The sequence below is a fragment of the Fringilla coelebs genome (genome assembly GCF_963513975.1).
Source record: "Fringilla coelebs genome assembly, chromosome: 12".
NCBI classification, from domain to species: domain Eukaryota; kingdom Metazoa; phylum Chordata; class Aves; order Passeriformes; family Fringillidae; genus Fringilla; species Fringilla coelebs.
Genome location: NC_140038.1, coordinates 3,283,022 through 3,299,595, shown reverse-complemented (window position 1 = coordinate 3,299,595; position 16,574 = coordinate 3,283,022). Strand labels below are relative to the sequence as shown.

At 41.4% G+C, this 16,574-nt stretch overlaps 1 protein-coding gene across 2 annotated transcripts in view; it reads right to left on the bottom strand.

Moving 5' to 3' along the window:
- Positions 1-2,637: 2,637 nt before the first annotated feature.
- The window catches only part of HMG20A (high mobility group 20A), a 39,316-nt gene continuing 25,379 nt past the window's right edge, over positions 2,638-16,574 (bottom strand). For both annotated transcript variants that reach the window (XM_084213601.1, XM_084213600.1), the window contains exons 4-10: positions 16,266-16,481; positions 14,040-14,172; positions 13,635-13,666; positions 9,436-9,511; positions 8,368-8,583; positions 7,561-7,704; positions 2,638-5,307 (exon numbers count right to left, since the gene is read on the bottom strand). In XM_084213601.1, coding sequence (XP_084069727.1) covers positions 7,568-7,704; positions 8,368-8,583; positions 9,436-9,511; positions 13,635-13,666; positions 14,040-14,172; positions 16,266-16,481 — 810 coding nt within the window. In that variant the 3' untranslated portion in view covers positions 2,638-5,307; positions 7,561-7,567. The remainder of the gene's footprint in view (positions 5,308-7,560; positions 7,705-8,367; positions 8,584-9,435; positions 9,512-13,634; positions 13,667-14,039; positions 14,173-16,265; positions 16,482-16,574) is intronic.

The following is a 16,574-nucleotide window of genomic DNA, read 5'->3' as shown; positions in this document are numbered from 1 at the left end:
AACCACCACACAGAATTACTCCTACAGGAGCAGATGCTTTGCTTGGGTAAAAGCAATTTCAGAGAACTGAAATCACTGGATGACCATGTCAACACTCTCCATAACCAGCTGTCCAACACAAGGAATGCAGCCTGTGTTTTGCTGCATGTACAACATTCATCCTAAAAGCACTGCAGTCCTTTCTGGGAAAGGTGTAAGATTAATTTTCCAGAGCTTTTCACTCTCCTGGACTCAGCCACCCTGCTGGCCTGCATTTTGATAAATTTCCTGCTAATCTGCCCCCAGCCCAAACAGTTTACTTCTCTTCCTTCAATATTCAAGACACAAAACCAACACAGGCAGGAATTTGAAGTGTTATTGGGAAAAGGAACTTCCTCTGAGAAGAATCCAAATGCTGATACAGTTGTTAACACCCACTTTGAAGGGGGAGGGGTTGAAACACAGTTTGTAGGCCTTGAATTTCAGCTGGGGATTTCTTTGCAAGTGTCTTGGGCTTCAGCAGTATTTCAAATAAATTAGATGAGGGAATTCTCTCTTGATTAACACTAGAACAGATTTAATAAAACTAGAACTGCTGATATGAGATAGAAAGAGAAATCCCACAGGGCTATTGCTTCAAAACAAAAACTAGAACTCTCTCTCTGATTTCCAGCAAGTCAGGTATTCAGTGGGTGTAACGTTGTTCCACTCAATTCAAGGCAACCAGATGGTATCTAGCAGCCCAGGATTTGGACAGGTAGAACTCTTTTTTCATTAAGGTTTTAGAATTCAAATTTATAAACAAAAAGATCACATAGACTTCAGTGCACAGACATATTTCTAGGGAAAAGTGAGAATGCCTTTTGCCTTCCAGAGCAGGCATGACCATTCAGTAAACAGAATATTTAACAGCTTTAGGAGAAGAGCCATTTCATCAACAGGAAGAGACAGCAGAGACCCTTACAATTACCTTACATCTTAGAATAACTTGCATTTTTACATCTTCACACACACAAGTGCACATATTAGTGCTTGCACAGTAAATAGCAAAAACACCCAAACCTCCACAGCATAAGAATGATAGGTTAATTAATAAAACCCATAAAGTTAGTATAAATGTATTACTTAATGGATATGGGTACTTCACCACACAAAAAATGGTACAGTTCATACAAAATCCATAGATTCTGCAAATCATGAATATATTAAAAAGAAAGTTAATGTTTTAAAAACCTCAATACTATCAGCAATGAAGGAGAAAGAAGCAGCAAAACTCTTAATGGTTCCCAAGCAGAAAGATGGTAAGGCAAAAATAAAGGAGAAGCATCAATGTACTCCTGACTCTGAAGGATTCAACTGACATTAAACTGAAGGTTAAAAAGACCCAATTTCAGATTCCAAATGAATCCACATTCCACATTATCAACAGGAACCTGCCTGAGCAGAGAGGAAGTGATCTCTTCCTCTAGAGAGCCTGAAGGCCTCAGATCCCCCAACTTCCCTTAGATGATAATTAATCATCAGTCCAATTGCCCAGCTGCAGAGTAAACAGGGGGAACAAACAGACACAAACAGAGGAAGTATTACACCACATTGCTCAAATTGAGCATGATTTAGCACCATCTGCTCCTGGTGCCACAAACAGGAGCACAGGTTACAGAGGAATGAGGTTTTCCTCTCCTTATGAACTCACTGCTGTTCTGCTCTTACTCTTTCCTCTGGGTGTGCACCTGTCGTGCTGTTCTTGTCTCCAGCTCCAAACCAGTGCCACATGGCTGCTAATTCTCCTATGCAGGTTTTCCCTACATCCCTTCTGCTTTTAGTATCTTTACCATTACACAAATAGTGGTTTAAAAAATCTCCAAAGCATTCTAAATCTCAAGATAGACTGTCCCAGGAAGAAGACAGTACCAAGCCTGTTGGTATAGACAGACCAGGCATTATCTGTTAACCAAAATAATGAGATGTGACCACAAAAGTAGCATAAAGACATGGCTGCTCACAGCACTGTGACCTCAGAAAGAGCACCAGCAGAGGCAGAAGTCATCTAAACTCCTCCACAGAGCACCTACACCAGTACAAAATGTCATGAAGCTACAGTTTGCTTCATTCTCAGCCAGCAGGTGGGTAAAGAGAGGATAGAAATCTAGTAGGGGAAAAGAAAATCAAGTGGGGAGCAATAGTTATGATACAGAAGGTTCTCCAAGAAAATCACTATGAGGATGGGAAATTAGGGAGGATAAAGGGAGACAAGGATGTAAAAAAAGGGCTGAGTGAGAGATATGACATTTTTAAAGTTAGTCAAGTTGGGGAGAGACCCTTGCAACCACTAGCTATAACCAAAAACTCTGACACTTTCACCACTATAAGTAATTACCTAAATTCCTTCAGCTTTTCCAGAGGAAGGCACTTAGGATGGAGAGGTGGAAGAGGCACATTTCTGTTCAAAGGTTAACGTGGAATTGCCAAAATCTCTGACAAGAGATCAATGTTGCAATAGTTCTTTCATGAAAATGTAGTTAAAATTGAATCAGAGTGGATTCAGCGTTGAACAATTTTAATGAAGCAGTGTCAAACAAGCACATCAACTTCTTAGAAACCAAGGAGCTCCAAAGTTTAATTACAAAAACATTGTACAGAAAACTTGGCATTTAAACAATTCCAAACACATTAATCCAGCAAATGGATTCTGCTTTCATATATTTCTCTTAACATTTCTGCAAGTGACAAAAGCATTTTATTCCTCTCTTCCCCTTGACACCCACTTCATTTTTTTTTAATCAGTCAACACTGAAAACTGTAAACTGAAGTGACACTCCGAAAACACTGGAAAGACAAAATCCATTTTTATAGGGTTAATAAACATAAATAAGAAGCTTCTTAATGAGACAAAACATCATCTGTCACATCATCAGCAAGCAAGAACTCGGTCTTCTCCCAGCTGCTTCAAGATGGATAATCCACCCTACACCTCCTTCCTTGTGGGAAAAGGCAAGAGATTTGTCAGCCCCCAGCTAATAAAATCACCTTAAATTTCCTATCCCACAACACTTGCATGTGTCCCAGCAGAGATGGATGAGCAGTATCCACGAGCAGATTCCTGCAAGCAGGCAGCCTGAAGCCACCTGACCCTGCTGATGGATTGGATATGTTACAGTCTGGAACTGCATCCTACATTACATGGAATTTCTGGAGTCTTTATGGGATACAGCTCCAGGTATTAGGTAGGATGCTACAGACAGAACTTCAGGATTTTGTACATCAGTTTTTGGCTATGCAGTGCATTTTGGCCACTTCAACAGAGAGTCAAACATCACCAGTTCTAAAAAACTAAGATACATACATGAGATGAAGGTGTAGGTGCTTCTACTGGAGGCATTAACAACCTCTAGGATTTACAACATTCTTTACAGAACACACTAAAAAAGTTCATGGCAGCATGAGCTGGTCTCATCCATGCTAAGGAGAGTGGAAGTCAATGCAGCAAACTGAGGTTCCTTTTTGTGAAGTCTTGAAAACAAAACAGATAATAAGAGAAAGGAGTTTCCTCCCTGAAGGAAGACTTGATTTACATGGAAATCCTTGCTTCTTGGCTGCAGCAATAACCCCAGGAGTAAGCTGAGACCTGGCATAAAGGTGCTGACCTGAAGATGGCTCCAGGCCAGCATGACATCCATGTGTACAGCGCAGGAAAAGAAGAAACTGGTTTGTAATCTTCAAAATATTCGTGTACAGGTACATTAAAGTGATGCTGACAGCAACATGCCCCAGCAACAAAAGCAACCTCCACATCACAGCAGGGAATCTTAACACATGTCTTGAGCAGGAGCAAAGAGATTGTCATGTGGGAGCAAGAGCATTTCATCCACCCCCATAAAGGCCAGAGATGTCCAACAAGTGCTGAGCCAAAGTCAGAATTAACAATTTGACAGGAACCAAAGGGCAGGGAAAGTTTTGCACAAGCCAGTGCAGGCAGTGGGTGCCTCAGCTCTGCCAGGAGGGGTGGTGTAGCCCTGCAAGATCAGACTCAAACATGCAGAGCTCTATTCAATGCAAGTAAAAGGCATTTAGGTCAGCTGGAACACAAAATGCTGAATGCCATGGGCTCCATGGGCAGTACTGGACTCTACAAAAGGCAAGAGCACAAACAAGCTGAAGTGCTGAGTTCTGTGGGTTACGTGGACCTAGTTGCTAATAACCTTGTCTGCTCTAATAATTCATGCAAAAATATATGTGCTGCTTCCAGACACATTGATTCCCAGCACAGCAATTTCAGGAGGGCAGGGAGGGAAAAAAAATGCAATCTCTGTGCCCATTTCTCTTTTTATAGAAAACGGCTTTCCCCATGAGATCATTGTCTCAAAAACAAAGCAATAACATTAAATTAGACTGAACAGTGTATCAGAGGAAGGGCAAGCTTTGTGGGTTTAGTCTAAACTGAAGAATCCCATTTTCCTTGCTGAGGAGAACTAATGTTTCACTTTCTATCTTGATTTCCACTGATCTTTGTGATAGCAAAATGCTCCAGCAAACGTTTTCAAGAGATGACAGGAGACCTTCACAGAAGAGCAGGATGCAATGTGCAAGAGAGGTGCTTGAAGAGAGGGGAGAGAAGAAGTCTGTCTCATAGTAAAATCAAGTCACAAAGCATCAACCACAGCCAGTCTCTAGCAGGGGCAAACTCACATTGTAGGAATTGCAGGCCAACACAAAAACAAAACAGGAAAAACCCAGGATTATGCTTAAGAAAAGCTCCTATAACATAGCAGGAGGGGTAGGACAAGACAGTGCACCAAGGAAAACTCCCTGTTAGAGCAGAGAATACAAGCACTGCCATCCAGTACTGCAAGAATCAGGGAACAAGATCAAAAGAAGAGAACTGAAGTGAAGGAAGGTAACCCCACAGGATAAACATGAAAACAAAATAAAAGACACTAGAAGACATTAGGCAATATAACACATCAAAGTTATTACTACAACATATATGCTGACTCCATTTCACAAGCTGAGATTTCATCTCCACAGCCAGCCAGTCCACAGAACGCAGGCACCCTCACACCCAGCAAAATCCATAAAAAAAATGTAGATTGCACAGAAGTTGCATGCTCTTAAATGTTCACACAGAGGACAGTTCCAAATGCTTCGTGGGCGGTGTCCGTGGCTTCTTAAGATCTCTTAATGCATTGATCTGTTTGTCTCCCTGACAAATCACACAGGCAGGGCCCAGGACAAACCTGCCATCCTGCCTCCCACCTCAGGCTTTCCCCCATGGCTTCTTATTCCACACTGGCCAAAAAAATTTTGTAAAGCTTCCCCGGGTCACGAGACCTGCAGACGAAACAGAAAAATAAGGGTTAGAAGGCTACAATCTGCCAGGACCAAACAGGCACCATGACAGGGGTTTGGGTGTTTGATCTGAAAACACAACACTCAGGATAGCAAAGCAGCCTCTAGAGACACAATCAAACTGAGTTACTGTTTCCATCCAGTGCTAAATAACAAAACCCTTCCTCTTCTTCCCATATACTGTTTGCACAAAGAAGTTTTTACCATGCAGTACAGAAAAACCAAAATATTGACCAGCATAATCAAATATCCCTCAACACAATGTACAAAGCCACCAAAACCCACCTCAGATCTGTGAAAGAGTTGTTTTCAGGAGCATTATGGCACAGTTTTCAGTGGTATTGATTTCTGATGTGTCCCAAACTCACACAGACCACTTGGTTGACAGAGATTACATTCAGCATTAATATACACATATGAACACTGACAAAGGGACACTGATGATGGCAGTTTGTTGATACAGTTTGTCATGTGCCAGAGGAACCTTTCATCCAAAGCTTCCTTGTTTTCCAGGGAATCTCCACCATTTTCTAGGTTTGCATCCAACAAAACCCAACCTTCTTCCTTCCAATATTTAGTTTCAAAATATAATCAGTGCCAAGTGAAAGTCAGTGCAATTAACAGTCCCATTAATTACTTGATCATTATATTCTGTTACATGCATGTCATTATCCAGTGAAACCATGTGATTATTAATCCCATTTTTGACTGCCTCACAACTGTTTTGCTACGGAAAAGAGGGAAGGCATTGGTAGGAAAAGAAAAGAAAGGAAAGAAGTACTACTTTTCAAGTAGAGGTTAGAAGGAAGGATTTTAAAGCAAGAATTACTTTTTCTAAATCAATTACAGCCAAATCTAGCCTATCCAAGAAAATTGTATCCTTTAGGAAAGATGAAGCCACCTGGCAAGAGAATGAAAGTCTAGATTTCAGTAGCTTTGTGATATGATTTTTCTAGCTTAAAGGACAAATATCCATTTCTGGGCCTGGCATACCCTTCTAATAACTGATGGATGAGAACTGCTCTCCCTCTTAGCCATTCTGTAAAACCTCCCCTCCCAATTCTCTCTCTGAGCCTGAGAACTAACTGAAAACAGTACACAAAAAGGAGGAGGTTGATGAGCTGCTGAAAAATCCCAGACCTGGATCGACAAGCTGTTCCCTTCACAAATAGCAGCAGTAAAGGCACTTCTTTATTCTGCTGGGAGCTCAGTCATCTCTTAGAACTACAGTCCGTTCCATCTGGCTACCCTCCTGAAGGACAATGATCTCCCAGCTAAAGCCACACTATAATGGGAAATGTGTAATTAACTGTTCTACACAGCACCACAAAAGGTCAGAACCAGAAAGGATGAAAAGCCCTGTCTTCATATTTGCAGATGGCACAAGGCAGCTTTATTTGCATTTCTAAACACTATTCAAGACATGTACAGTAGATCTCTACATAATAAATGCCTGAAGAATGAAGGTATGCACTTTGTTAAAATAGAAATAGGCAAACTCCTCATGGCTGCCTAGTGCTGTGCATCATGGGGAAGTGGGGGAGTGAGAGGTGTGGGAAATGCAAAGCAGCACAGTAATGCAGAAAGACTGGTATTTACTTCTTTGTTAATTTGTTTTTCTACTCTGTTCTCTATTACAGTTTTCCAAGCTGTTAAACAGCAGCAAAAATACAGAATCATGAGCTCAATAATAGTCTATGCACATGCCACATAAACATTAGACTCAGCAAATGCTATGTACAGCTTAAACCATACCTCAGTGTTCCATTTGCATCTAAGCCTTCCTAATTACAACTGCTTGATTACAGGTGCCTCTGAGAAGAGGTAGAGCATTTTCAATTTACAACAGAATTGAGTTCACCTGTAACCTCTTGAGACAAACACAATTTCCCTGTGGCCATCAGTTTCTACAACTACTGCTAAAATCTTCAGATATACTTCACTCAAGAAAGGAACCTTCTTCTAAATTAGTCACCCTGTTACCATTCTGTCAGAACTCTTACTCACCTTATACAAATACATAAAGATCTTGGAGCTAAAGGGAATTTCAGAGCCCTTTAATGCCATGGAATCCTTTCAACCCAATTTGACTTTCATTAAGACAACTGCTCCAGCAGCTTTGAGGAAGAAACCTTTTTGATTGTACAATATGGTGATCAGCACAGGCATCAGCAGCAGAACAGGTGCCAGAGGCAGGGAGCAGCCACCAGGAGCAGCCTGGGAGAGAGCACTTACCCTGTGACTAACGCTCCAGCCTGTTCACCACGTCCCTCACCGTGGCAATGAGGTTCTCGTTCTCCTGTGGGTTGGCCAGGATGATGCTGTGCAGTCTATTCATGTAGGAATCAATCGTTTCCATCGTGGGGGTTTCCCCGCTGCCTACGGTGAACACAGTGGAATGAGCCACAAGCATCACCACAGCAATTCAAAAAAGTTAGCACTATGCTAAGGGTAATTTGTGCCAAACTGCTATAGGAGGTGATTGTGCCGTGCACCACCTCTTGTGACAGACTCTGCTAAACAATGTCCTCCTAACTCCACCAAGTGAGTAGTTCCAAGGATATCAGGATTAATGAAGCATGGCTCTCTTTTATTTGGGTCTCATAGCTGATTAGAACAAACTCTTTCAGCTGGGCATTCATAGAATCTAAGCAGGCTCCCTGGCAGCTGACAATACAGACAAAGCCTTTATTTTAATCAAGGAACTTGCACGTCCTGTCTATTCTATTCAGTAACATTTTCATAAAACAACTGAAGGAGAGCCAGGACTGAATATGTGTCTCACTTTATTAAGAAGAGTAGGAGCAATAAGAAAATAAATGTCACGTTGAAATAAAGCACCGACTCTACACTTCCCCCTGCATGCATTTTAGTATTTCATTATCCCATGCAACAAAAGCTCAGAAACAGCCAAGAGCACAGAAGCACAGGAGGAGCACAGAAGCACAAGAGGAGCACAGAAGTACAAGAGGAGCCCACGCCTTCTCAGCCCACAACACGACACAACCCCAGTTGTTGTGCGGTTCCACGTCCCGGGCGCACCTGGCAGCGGCACGGCAGCGAAGCTGCTGGTGAGGGCCTGCCGCAGGCTCTCCAGGTGCTGCTGCAGCACCGTGTTGCGGCTCCGCTCCTGGATCACGTCCACCTCCAGCTTCTCCACGGCCGTGCGCATGCTCTCCACGTGCTTCTGCAGCGCTGCGTTCCGCTCCTCAAACTCCATGTTGGATTTGCGCAGCTGCCGCAGCTCCGCCTCGCGGGCTGCCAACACCAACCCGTCCCAGAGAGTCAAAAAAACGCTACAAACATCTCTAGGAGCAACAGGCAATGGGATAGAATGTTCTGGAGTGCTCAGCTGGTAATTACAAATGGTGCCATTGTGGTTTAGAGATGAAAAAGGCATTGCATTATGGAGCGACAAGAGCACCTACAGCGGCACTTCACAGAGATCATTCCTAGAGAGAATGACAACTAGGAAAACATTCAAAGCATCAGAATGGAAGTGAATGGGGAATTGATCAGGGAGGAAGACTGCAAGACTGATTTCAAATGCAATCAGCATGATAAAGTTTAGCAGCAGTGCTAAGAATCCTGCAATCAAGACACCAGTTACAAAAATAATCTTCTATGGACCATGGAAAGTATCTGAATCTAAATTCTGTTCAGTCAAGAAAGTCTTCAAGAAATCTGGCAAAAAATACACAGCCTTGAGACACACAGATAGGAAAACTAAACAGAGTAACAGAAAATATATCAGTGTAATCTTCCACATATGGGGGGAAATACAATACTGCTAACCAGCCTGAATCACCATCAAGATAAATCTTAAATATTTCCTAGTTCTATAGAACAGTAGACACAGCTTCAATATTCCAAGACTGGCTGGAATAAACATCAGAAACATTCTCAAAAAAGGCTAATTTGGGAAGACAATGCCCGGAAAAGCTGCTTTTCAGCCACTGTGTATATACAGAGGTAAGGTAATAGCAGAAACTATACCCAAGTCTTTATGTGAGCTGAGATGGGAGAGTGCAAGGACTCTTCAGCTGGACAGCATTTGCCAAGAATTTTGGAAAAGTGAGGAGGAAAGCATCCTGGAAAAGTTAAAATTACCTTTACTATGATTCAGGAACTCTTCTGTGAAGATTGGGATATCAAAGACAGATCTCTCCTTCGTATCTGCTTCTTTCTACAACAGAACAAGTAATAATGTAGCTAAACAGTTTGTTTTCAAGAATTCATTTAACTGTTTTGATCATGAGAATAAAAGGCCAAGGAGACCAAAACCCAAGGCAGCTAAAAGCTGTGTGGATTAAAGACACTTCCAGTTCCTACCAAGAAAGGCCAAAGGAAGTGTCTTAGATTTTGAAGACATAGGTTTAATCAAACCATCATTAAGAGAGAACATACAACATACTAAAATACACCCTTTCATCCTAATGGCATTATACATGAGAATTATTCAGTTTTAAAAACTATCTGAATGCACTTATATTTTCCACCATCAACCAACTGACACATTCTGAAATATTCTTTACAGGAATATCAACAAACAGGAGACAGAGTGAGCAAAATGCACAATAGGTTTCATGGCTCTTGGCCTTTCAACACCAAAGCGAAAAAACAAAAAGCACTTTTAAATAAGGAAATGCTCTACAACTTAGTCAAAAAACTGTATATAATGTGATTTGACTCAAGGCAAAACCCCCCTACTATAACATACTTCAGTTACCACTTCTAAATCAAAAGGAATTAATGCTTGTTTTAGAACCTGAATCACTATGAACAAAGCCAACGTAAATTTGGTTTGATAAACTGTAGCAACTGCAATCAACCTGTAACTTAACACAGAAATAAAGTAATGCAGGAAAAAGTGTCTGTGGAGAACAAACCTTTTCACAACTCTGAAACACCATGGCTGATAATGTGCCACAAACTCATCATCCAGACTTGCAGTGTTACACATGACTGGTGTCCTCCAGCAGACAACCCAAGAGAGCTGAGAAGGGAATTCTGGCCCCTGAGCTCAGAGTACCACGGTGCTGTCTGCCCCAGAGGGGTACTCAATGCCACCTGACAGCCAACCAAACAGGCAAGACTAGATGGAACTACAGCTACTCTGTTTTTCCCTGAGGAGACACACTGTCCATTGATTGCTTTTAAAGATAAGCTAGCTTTTGTTGGGTGGCACAGTTACAGTTGAGGAGCTCTGTATTTACTGAGTGAGAATTCAAACCTCACTTGGCCTGAATCAACTGGAGACACACGAGAAACAGGGAAGACTGGAGGGAAGGGCAACTCTTCCCTGCTCTGTAAGGCACAGTAGGATTTATTTAGGGTTTATAATCACACATGCTTTTCACTGAAGTTTTTGTACATGATGCTACAGGGCAAATGTCTCAAGAGTATATTTAGAAAGAGAAGTCATACACAGAAGTGTGAATAATGCATTTGTTTTATCTGAACACTACCTAGATAGCTAAGAATTAATTACACCCCAGAACCCAAGATCTCAACGCTAATGTGCACTAAGAAATATTGGCAGTTATGAAGCTTGGTTAGAACACTTATAAAACATCCATTTTACACATTCTAATTTGTGCTCACTGCTACTACCTGTGTGCAAAGAGCCACTGGCTTGGATCATCACTGGCTCGGATCATCACTGGCTCCTACAGAATAGATGGTGGAGGAGACAGTACTGCCAAGAAGATATTCTCCTTGCAGCACTAGGATACAGGTTCTTCAGATACAAAACCAAAAATATTAAGGCTTTAGATGTAACTGCCCAGCTTCCAAAAGGCAAGAAATTCTACTAAGCAGAAGAGTGATCATTAAAACCATCAGCACTCTCCCATTGCAAAATACATTACCCTGCACATAAAAGATCCTCCTGAGAACCCTGAAGTACTTAAGCCACTCTGAGGTTCACTGAAGATTAAAATCCTAAGGCTTTGATTACCTCCTATTGGAAAGGACCCAGTCTGTTCAGTTCACGTATCATTTAGTCATCCCTCAAACCAAAAGAGAATCAAAATTCTATCATTTACCTTAAATAAGACTGAGATGCTTCAAGAGACAACAATCTCATCTGGTTATTAAAACTGAGGATGAACTCTGAAGATTCTCCAATGAATCAGGCTTGAAGTTCTTAGAAACTTGGTGAAGTATGGTAATGAGATAGCTGAGATTTTGGGGGGTTTAAGCTCACCTTTTCTGCCATGGTCAGGCTGCAGACAGTGGAAGGAACAGATATAATAAGTGTGCTACTCCATTAAGTGTTTTCAGAGTAGGTACCACGAGGCAACCCCTGCTCTCCTCCACCTGTGTGCACAAACCTTTGAAAGCTTTCCAGTAACAAGTGTAACTGAGTGCATGATGCCAGACCCACTTGGGATCAAGCAGCTTGAGGAAATTAACAATAACAGAACAATGGAGAACAACTATCCAGGGGTTTAGTCACTGCTGATGACAATAGTTCCAGTGTATATTGCTATGTGTGATATTTATGAAACTAGAATTTGAAGGAAGAAAAATGTTCTATTTCATGCATATAGATGAGCTCAGGGGACAGTGTGTGCATGTTTTTCAAGGCAATATCTATTATAAGTTCTCTCTCATCCTTTAGTTATATTTTATTATAATCAATATTTGAATTGCCCATCATGAAACTCTTTAGAGGTCAACTCTGTGTATGATGTTGAAAAAATCTTCAACACCAACTCACAGAAACTACATCAATAAACACTTAAGTGGAGAAAGGGAAAGAAAAAAGCTTTCTTTGACCTTATTTTCTTATATTCTCTCAAGAACTAATTTCATCAGCTTGTACCTGCTAATCACAAACACACAACAGAAGTCAGTGTGGACAGGAGAAAGCAGCAAGATGACAAAAAGCTTTAGCCTCACTTCCAGTAACAACTTGAGCAGACACTTCTAAAAGCAATCTTAGTTTTTCTGCTTATTTTCCACCTATAGAGGATTATAATACTTGACTTCCCTGCACAAAAGATGCAAAAGCACATCAGGTGATAAGCATGTGGGATTTCATAAAGATAAAGGTGAAAAACACCAAGTAGTCAAAGGCACAGTTCAGAGTAGGATGTCTGACTGACAGGTTGATGTTCAGCTGTATCTGATGAAGCTTAGAAGTCCTACAGAGTGAGGAGAGCTCATTTTTTACTGCATTTATGATGTGAAACATCAGCAATGATAGCTTGAATCAGAAGGGTAAGAGGGAAGACTCCAAATTTGTAGTGTGCTGCCTGTATAACTTAAATGTTATGTAACAGTCAGAGTCAACCTAGAACTTGAAGCCTTCAGTTTTTGTACAATTACAGACAAACTTGGATTCAGTGACTGTAGAATCAGAAAACCTGGGGACCATGTACTTCTAAAGGATAATCTCACTGCAAGCACTTCCTTTAGGAGTTAATAAAAGGCATATAAAAACCATGCTACCAAAACATTTTCCTGAAAGTGAAATGTACTTTCCTTCAAGACCAGTAGCTGCCTCTCAGCAGTGCCCAGACTTGTCACTATTGTAATGAACACATTAGAAGCAAACTGGATTGCTTTCCCAAGGCAAAAAGCCTCACAAAGAAAAACAGATCTTTCAGAAAGCCCTACTGCTTACAAGTGAAGAGGCAGTGTATAATCAAGATTTTTTTCATTGCTCTTTGTTTGCAATTTATTGGTAACCATTACAGAAGCACTGTGGCCCTAGGTAATACAACTGGAGAAAGCTGCAGTGTTTCAAGGAGAGAGAAAGCACAGTCAGCCAGGACACATGAGATTTGTGGTAAGATGCCTGTGCTGCAGTTGATGAGCTCCAGACACTATCACTCTGACATTATATGCAGAGGGCAAGGGAGGGCAGGAGGGGAGTTAAGCCAGAGATTTTCCAATTATTCCGTTGCTTTACCCATTTTCCTCTCAAGGAAGCCACAAGCATTTGTGTTACTGCAAAAAATTAGTACCTGAAAACAGCCACCTAAAGGTGCTGACTTGGCAGGCTTATGGAGGTCTCACCCTACTTTTAAGTTCTTAACACTGCATTACAAAACAGACTAATGTTTTAAGTGTATACTATGCTCCATTCCATCATATGTACCTGCCCAAGACTCATCAAATTTAGTTTTGTTATACCAGTGAGTGTAAGAATACTCAGTCATTTCTAACTTTTCAAACCCTGCATTAGGGAGGAAGAATTCACACTCAAGTTCTGATAAACTGGGTTTTGACTTCACTAAAAGTATTTTTTTCATCTGAAAGTCTACCCACTGATGTAAATGTAGAATTAAGAGGTTTACCTCATGATCATGAGCTGGCTGTCTTGCTCCATCTGAAAAAGAAAACAAGCAAGAAGTCTCTCAAAATAAATAAAATTTAAGAAAACAAGAAGCAAAGAATTAAGGCAGTTACACAACCCTAATTACACAACAATTCTAGACAGACTTGTGCAGCTCTCCCACAAAGCCACAGAGAAGCTGTGTCTAACTTTGATGCTCTTAAAGCATATCCTCCAACACAATCTAGACACAGTTAAATTCAGGTAAGTCTAATTCCCTTTACACACAGCTGAGGTAAATGCCACAGAAAGAACACTTTTTAACCAGCCTTTAACTCCAAGGCTTTCAAGGAGTGTCAGGCTGCAGGACTGGCAGGGAATCTTCTATTGCTCTAGCTAGGCACATAACTTTTGTCCCATTCAATACCTTGTCTGTGTGATTTGCCTTTTTGTCTGTCCTGTGCTTTCCTGCTGAAGACTTTGTAGGCTTCAGTTTTCTGATACTGCTCCAGCTCCCGCATGTAGCGCTCCTTGTCTCTGTCTGCTTCATCCAGGTAGCGCTGAAACAAAAAAGTCCCAGGGTTTCAAGGAGTTCCCTCCCCTTCAGGAGGAAGGGAAGGAAAACAACTTGTCAAATGAAGTGCTGATCCATTTCCCCTATGCAAACAGGAGAGGAGTGAAGAAACAATGAGGTGCAAAGACATAAGATCTCTGGATAAACTTACTGTACTCTGGTGTCCCATTTCTCTCTCTTTTTTATAATAACTATTCTCTTTTTTTTTTTTTTGGCTAGGCCTAGGAGTAACTTGCTGCTAAGCTACTCAACTGAACATTACCAACATGTCACAGACCATACACTTCAGATTTCCTGTTCTGTGGCCAGGAGGAAGTGCTGCCAAACAATAACATCTTTATCAGATGATAGATCACATGATGCTTTTATGGTTCAGACCTACAACAGTGGAGTTCCAAATACAGACTTATTTTCAGGTCCCACAGGCAAAAAGCACCACCAAAAAGCTGGCACATCTGAGAGGTGAACAAAACATCATGGCTATTGCAAAGAGCAGCATAAAGATAAAAGAGCCTGGTTTTAATTGATATAATCTTTCTGCATTTTTGGTAATAGAAAACTTTTTAAAATTGATATAATCCATCAGCATTTTGGTTAACAGAAACCTTTTTTTATCAGCCTGAAGGTATTTCACACATCTGCATGACAGAATGAGCTTAGCCGGAAAATTCTTTAAGGGAACTGATGAACTGAAAAACATTTAATGAATGGTCACTAGGCTTACTAATGGGATCCTTTCAAGAAAAAAAGTTGCCTTCCCAATTTTTTCTCCAAATGAGTTTAAAATTCAATGAATGTAAGAATTAAATCACTGAACCTTAGTCAGTGATTCTCTTTAAGCCATCATGACAATACATGTAACATTTGCAACACAGTTTTGACCTGGCTGGTGACAGTAGTAACATTCTGGATTGAGGTGCAAATTTGGTGATGCTTTTGGGTTGGCATTGCTTTTGGACATGTTATTTGTCTGTAAGATATTAATTCTTTTTTTCCACCTCCAGGAATGTGTTGCTGAAAGGGCTCAGCAGTCTTCCCTTGACCTGCTCTGAGAGTCAGAAACTTACAGCTTTACTCAAGGACAGATTTCCTGGGGATTTAAAAAGCAGCATACAGAATAGAGATTTGAACTCAATTTCCTTTTTCAGGTTAAAAATCTGCCTGAGACATGATAAGAATATGTTAAAGGGCAGGGGGACAGAGAGGCAGATGTCTTTTACCCTTCTCTCCCAGCAAACATTTTCATCACTGCAAGACATCCTCTCCATGAATGTAAATTTCCAACTTTACACAGGAGCAATCCTGACTTTTCTCTAAGCATCATCATTCTCACTACCCCTGCTACCAAATCAACTGCTTTGCCTTGCCACATATTTTCCATTATGGTTCAATCACAGTGCCTAGGCACCATTTCATACCATCTCTGTAAGAGGTATTCTACTAGCTTAGTAAAAAGCAAGAAAAGGAAATCTTGGTTTTTTGTGTCATCTCATTTTTCATTACACCATTAAGGTACTTTTCAAAGTTCAAATATGAAGATCAAATTCATATGAGAGCATTCAGTAGCAGTAGTGTTTTAAAAACTGCTTTGAAGTAATCTCTAACTGGCAATCAGGAGTGGACAGTAAGACATCCATTAGCAATTAACCCATTAACAGGGTTCACTCCAGAAGGCCCTAAAAACCAGCCCAAACATGGCCTTGAGCTTCATTCACTTGTCAGATAGTGCAGAAGGCCACAGGACTCCCAGTTAGGAGACATCACATTCCAAGGCTTTGGCCTTACAAGTCTCAGATGTACCTGAGCTGGTACAGCAGAGTTACATCCAGATGGATCACACGAACTGTGGGATGTCTCATTACAGCAACACCCCCATTCTGGATGCATTCTTGCCCTCCTAGAGGATACAGCTCTCCTCAAGTCCCCCCTGGAGGAGACACCATGGCCCTGCCAGGGCCCATCATGTGAACCTCATTTTGAAATATCCTCCTAAACACAATTTCAACCACCAGCCTGAGTCACCCTCCTCACTAAACAACATTCCCACGTAGCAGCAAGGACAAGGAAGTGCAGTGGTACCCGCTTCTCCTCAGGGGGCAGCTTGCTCCACTCATTGCCCAGCATCCTGGTGATCTCAGGGAAAGGCACCTCCGGCCGCTTCGCCCGCAGCTGCTCCCTGCGCTCGTTCATGAACCGCACGTACCCGGTGAGGGGCGACTTGGGGGCATTGCTGTCCCGCAGGGGTTTCTTCCTCTTCCTCCCTTTGGCCCAGCCTCCTCGTTTGGTTCTTTGTTGCTGCAAGATGAAAATGAAGGTAATTTGGGCTGAGTGAATATAAGCACCTCTGGAAGGAATAAACAACTTCATCAGGAGTACATGGCTGCAATT